The 6416-nt window shown below is 32.1% G+C and overlaps 1 protein-coding gene across 3 annotated transcripts in view; it reads right to left on the bottom strand.

Moving 5' to 3' along the window:
* Nucleotides 1–3325: 3325 nt before the first annotated feature.
* LOC115218015 (cationic amino acid transporter 3-like) overlaps nucleotides 3326–6416 on the bottom strand; it is a 256003-nt gene continuing 252912 nt past the window's right edge. For all 3 annotated transcript variants that reach the window (XM_029787760.2, XM_036507890.1, XM_036507891.1), the window contains one exon: nucleotides 3326–4403. In XM_029787760.2, the coding sequence (XP_029643620.2) occupies nucleotides 4276–4403 (128 nt within the window). In that variant the 3' untranslated portion in view covers nucleotides 3326–4275. The remainder of the gene's footprint in view (nucleotides 4404–6416) is intronic.

Raw genomic sequence — 6416 nt, 5'->3', positions numbered from 1 at the left:
TGAGTCCTTAATCGGGGTACTTCATTTTGTAATGCTCCCACCTACCCTGATGAATATGCGTCCCAACTGACCGCTTGTGCAAATCTCTGTCTCGAGCAGTCACCGTACACAAATCCGCCACTGGGTTAAATGTAAGATTGTGGAAGGTGCCCGATTCCTTCAGATATCTAAAACAACTAGCGAAAGTAAAACAGGGTATTTCAGTAATGTAAACTATATTTAATGGGAATTAGTTTTTCACTCTCGTTATTCAATTTATCGACAAAAGTAAAATATTTCTCTCGGTTTATTGGTGGCCCCTTATTGATCTATAATTGCAGTCGCGTATTCGAAGCTTAAATGTTCGGCATTTGAAATACTAAGTAGAAACATAATCATTTAACTCAAAACTTTTTGTCAAATATCCTTCCTACATAATATGCTCTTCAATCGTCCAAATATAATATATTAGCATTGCCGTTGTGTAATACAATACACACTTCATGAATACATTTCTATAGTAGCGTATGCGGAACAACCATGCTGAGTTGTAGAATCAGATAAAGTACATACGCATACAAGCGCACACATTATGAATCAATGTTAAGATCTAATTGTATTCATACATCCATTGAAAATTATGCATTTGTACTTACATAATTCTGTGTAAATAATTTATATAATTATTTGAGTGTATCTTCCTATATAAGTGTATACAAATGTGTTTATATATATATATGTACATATATATGTGTGTGTATACTGTTTACTTATGTATATTATATATGTATTTATACATTGTTACATATGTACTGAAATATATATGTAGTTATGGAATGAGACACACACGCACACATATCTAAGGACAGATTCTGTTTGTATATACATAGGCAAAAACATGTTTATGTACACAAATAATTCAAGATTTTACATCATGTACTTAAATAGACAAACAGGTATAATTGCGTCCATACACACTCACACAGATTGACTTCCTCATTGAAGCACGTTCAAATTTGGTGATCAACTCATTGAGTGATGCTTATTTTCTTGACCTGTGACACTGAAAGGCAATGCTGACACCGGTTAAATATGAAGTAGAAATTGAAATGTTTGAAGCTATTTCCTTGAATGTTTCGTGTGCATTCTTTAACCAATTCACCTCATTATATAATACAATATACTGCATACTGTATTGTACTTTATATAATACAATATACAGCATACTGTATTGCAGTTTATATGGATTTATATAGAATTCACATAATGAATTCTCACAATAGTAACTTCTAACTATGAAGTTCTTTTGTGATTCTGTATCTGTCAGTGTGTAATTTACTGCACGATGCGGAAGTGATTCTTTAAATAAATCTATTGTGTAACAGAAATACATTTTGTAGAAGCTTCAAGTGCAAGCAGTGTAAACTTATAAACACAAATGTGTTGGAGAAATTTCACATGGCGAGGTTTGAAACAGGCATTTACTTTTTCCAACACTCACTTCAACAAATAAAAATATTTTCTTTTTTAATTGGAATAATCACATCCATAAATTTCTCTTTCACTCTCAACTTCTGATTTTTTCTTATTTCTTTTGCCATAATCACATATTATTCTTTCTACCATTTAATCTATTATACACATGAACTATTCATCTTCATAGTACCAATCTGTAGATTTTTAATGCACAATCTTTCTCAGCTATCAAATTTCATAGTAGGAACCTGTATGTGTATAGGAAACGTAACCAGTTTATTTTTCTTGAATCACATAGAATATGACTTATGCGTCGCAACTCATAATATTTGATCTATCTAGTTTATTACTTACATTTATTTATTTTTGCTTTCTTTGCTTCTCGGCTTTTTAATAATTACCCTTAAAATGACGTTGACAAGAAATGAAACATTTTTTCATTCCAAACGATATCGCGTCCTGTTTCTCTGTTTCGAGGGAAGGAACCGAAACCGGTTCCTCTCTCTCTGCTTCTAGATTTGCTTTACTCTCCACTTGAAACTACTTCAGCTTCATTCGCGTGCAGGTTGCGCGTTGCTAAGGAATGGATTTCCACTGTTTTTGTTTGTTTTTTCAATTTGCCTATTGGTACATATCATACTCTACTGATAGAAAATTATACAGGTGTTTTATTTTTCTTTTAGTTTCACCAAGCTTAATAATACGACACTGGAAAACTTTATGTTCCTGTTATAATCACAGTTTCTTGCTTTGACCTTTGTCACATATTCAGTAGTAATAAGGTTGCTATTGGTTTAGAGGAAAGTCTGTTCGAAGGAGAAAAATTAATGCCTATGCTTGCAACGCTGTGTTCATTCCTCCACAAAATGTAGAAATGTGTATATTATCATACTTTTAATGACGAGGATAAACTAATTTTTCTGCACACAACTTTTGTTGTTGTTTTGCATTTGACACCACTTCAGGTTTGTTTTAAAATACAGTTCAGTTTTTGAGAGGAAACTGGGCTGGTTCCTTCCCCTAAGCAGAGAAAGGAAGCGGAATGTGGCTTAGGATTGTAAGTGTATAAAATGACCTGTCAATGTTATTAAAGCTGAGAATTTAACACAAAATGTTAAATGGGAGGCAAGCGTGAGAGGAACGTAAATGAAGTAAATAATAAACAAACGGAAACGTAAAATGAGGTTAATAAACGGAAGTGACAATGAAGAGAAATTAATAGAGGAATTGTTGTAGAGTTTCTTGTTCCGATTTCGACATCCAGTTAGGGGTATTGGGTCATGATATTGAAACTACAAAAGCACAAGATCAAGAAGCAATGATAATTAAACATCTGCATGAATACGTGGAACTTTTAAAGTTATACGGTGAACTATGTCCACCATCTTTGCCTTCGTCGTCTTCGATGATATTTTTGAATTGGTCTATTAGATTCAATGTAATTTGATTTGAGCGAATTCTGTTTATATAAAATGGCTTTGATTTTTTTTTAATTCGTCAATGGATGTTTAGTAAATATAGCTATATATAATAAATAAGGTATTATCTCTTAGTGAGTGTATTAAAACAACAAAAATTGTAAATAAACGATAAACTACCAATTGGTACACGTAATTTAAAATATCCATTTATGTTTTAGAATTCGTTTATTTATTGATGTAATTCTGATTGGTTATGTAATTATTTTGTATATTTATATATATTTTCAGTGTAATGGCTCAATATATATTGATGAAACTAAAAATTCTATTAACTTTACGACCATTCACATTAATACATTTATGTGATTTTATTAATACTAAACATATTTTATCACTTGAAATTATACACTTCCATACTTACAAGCTCCATCGACATCATTTCACTTTTGTCTCTTACGTTCTCTAATGACTATTCCAGTTCAATGACCTTGACAAACCTTTTCGTAAACTTTTTTTTATATATTTCAATAATATTCTGCTTTCTTGTACGCTGTCAGATGCCAAAAAACACCGAAGTTACTCCTATTCTCCCATTTTAGTAACCCTTAGTTAACAAATGTCTTAAAATTAACCATTACCCTGTATAATAAATCTTAAAGTATCACACACGGACACACACACACACACACATACACATGCACCAGCCAGCACTCCTACATACATATAAAAGTGAATCTTTACGTTATAAAAGTTTCACAGAAGAATCGTGAGAGTCTCGTCAGAGCCAACATTTTAACACACACCTGCAATAGTTTATTAATTTCCATTGGATTGTTTCTTGAATTCTTTTATGGAAATAAACAATATGTACGTATGTATATGAACATGCATGTGCGCGCTTGAGTGTGTATGAAAGAGACACCACGTGAGTGAGCAGCGAGAAAACAAATTCACAGAAAGACTGGCATTTGGAAATGTATAAGTATAGAAGAGTGTATATACACAAACCTGCATATGCATATTTACATGTATCTTTTGTGTGTGTATATATATATATATTATATATATATATATATATATATAATATATATATATATATATATTTGTATCAATTGTTTTATATGTATAGATTTGTCAGTGGCATTATCTCTATTTCGTTTTAGCGTAATAAACGAAATTGCTCTCCGCTTATCCAGTTATATACACCCGTATATACAAATAGAATGTAGTTGAATGCATGTATGTATGTGTGTGCCTGCGATTATATGCTTCTATGTATAAGTTTGCATGTATTCCTTTATGCGTTTCTTTCTATATTTTTTATTTAATGAGTAAAAGAATTTTTAGTTGACAACATTGTTTTTCAAACGTCTTTTTTAATATAATTAATATACAGGAATCAATATGACGTTGTTAAATTTTCTGTGACGCTATCAGAGGCAGGTATTTCGTATAGAATAACTTCTTGATCTTCCAGGTCTCTTTCTTTACTTTTATGAATGCCATAGCCAAAATATACTAAAAGACCTACAAGTAAAAAAAAAAAAGCATAAAAATGTTTAAAAAAGCATAAAAATGTTTTAAAATGTTTAAATTAATATTTAAAATGTCTAGCTTCGGAAGTGGCATTAATTCAAGGACTGCCATTCAGTCGTTAGACACAGACGAATACTTAAATGTGTATATATATATATATATATATATATATATATATATATAATATGGCAAATAACACAGAGAGGATATAAAATTAATAGACATCAACCGGTAAATATTCCAGTATATCTATTTATTCAAATGTATTAGGTGAATACACATACATGTATGAGTGCGACAGATTAGCGAGTGGAAAAAAGTTGGTAACTGCATAGACAAGGGTTTGAACCTATGTAAGCATATAGAAACAAATGACCAATTCAGCAAATTGGCAGAAATCTAATTATCGGCCATCTGGATATTTTCTTGTCCCTTTTTGTATCACTATCTGTACGGATGTTTAGCGTTCATGTCCCATTATATATATATATATATATATATAGATATATATATATATATATATATATATATATATATATATATTATATATATATATATATATATATATATATATATATATATATATATATATATACACTTAGCTCTCTTATATGTAAGTACACATTTTTCTAAAATCTTGTACGATTCTATTTCTGTCTGCCTATCAGCCCTTTCACGCTTATTCGTTCATTTCACTTTTCGTTCTTTCGTTCCCCCTCTCTCACATTTCCTCGCCTTCTCTTCTTATTCACTTTCCCCTCCACTTTTCCCTTCACTGTGTCCCTGCCCTTTTTTCTCGCCCCTCCTTAATTCTTCTGTCCCTCTGCTTCTACTTCTCTCTTTTTTCTTCCGACGTGACCGCCTCGGCCAAGCCTTTTCTTTCTTTCTTGGTCTGACCGTTGTCCGTGCAACATCGATATTCTTCCCTGTGTTAGTGAAACATTTGTATCTCTGCCGTAAGGCTTCATTTCCACACGTGCCAGCTTAATTCAATTCGTCCTTAGTCGAAAGACACCTTTTGTTATGTCCTGTTATTATTTTTGTTGTATTTATTATTGTAATTATTTGTGTAACTTTGTCCGTTTTTTCTGTCCTTGTTTTTGTATACATTCGCTGCTTTCTTCCAAGGAATCTAATGCATTTAGCTTAGATTTTACATGAGGATGGCTAGATTGGAGCAATCTCGAGGATAATCAGCCGTAATTGCGACGATAATCTGGTGCTTGACTGAGGATAGAGGGCTTCGAATGACCCGTTCCTTTTTTTATTTTTGTTTTTGTATCGTGTATCTGGTTTGGTATGTTATCCTTTTTTTGTAAAACCTAGCAGTCCGAATGTTTTGCGTTCTTGTCCCATTTTGTATTATATAAATATATATATATGTGTATATATATATATATATATAATATATATATATATATTATATATATATATATGTGTGTGTGTGTATGTGTGTGTGTGTATGTATATATATATATATAACGGGAAGCTTTATGAAAATAAACAAAAGACGAAGGCAGGTGGAAAACAAACGAACAATTGTATTAGTATGGCGCTCAGGAAATATAAATAAAACAAGTCTTTAACGTTTCGAGCCTACGCTCTTCAACAGAAAGATACACAGAGAGAGAAAAACACAGAAAGAAGGAGAGAAAAAAAATGCGTGCAGTAGCTAACGAATCAACATGGCGATCTGATTTCGGCCAGAGGTCAAAGATCAAACATGAGACGCGAGAGCGAAATAAGGGGAGATAATAGGGTTGATAAAATGGTTGAGGGACCAGCTAAAAGTGCGTGGGAGGGGTCTGGATATGTGTATGTATAGGGTTGGTGTATGTATTAGTATGTATAAGGGTGTGTGTGTGTGTGTGTGTGTGTGTGTGTGTGTGTGTGAGAGAGAGTATTAGTGCGTAAGATTGGTCTGGACATGCGTATGTATGGGGTTGGTGTATGTATTAGTATGTATTAGTATGTATTAGTACGTATTGGTATGTATAGGTATGT

Source organism: Octopus sinensis, linkage group LG12 (genome assembly GCF_006345805.1).
Source record: "Octopus sinensis linkage group LG12, ASM634580v1, whole genome shotgun sequence".
In the NCBI taxonomy this organism is placed as follows: domain Eukaryota; kingdom Metazoa; phylum Mollusca; class Cephalopoda; order Octopoda; family Octopodidae; genus Octopus; species Octopus sinensis.
The sequence above is the reverse complement of the archived record's forward strand: the minus strand, read 5'-3'. Positions and strand labels throughout refer to the sequence as shown.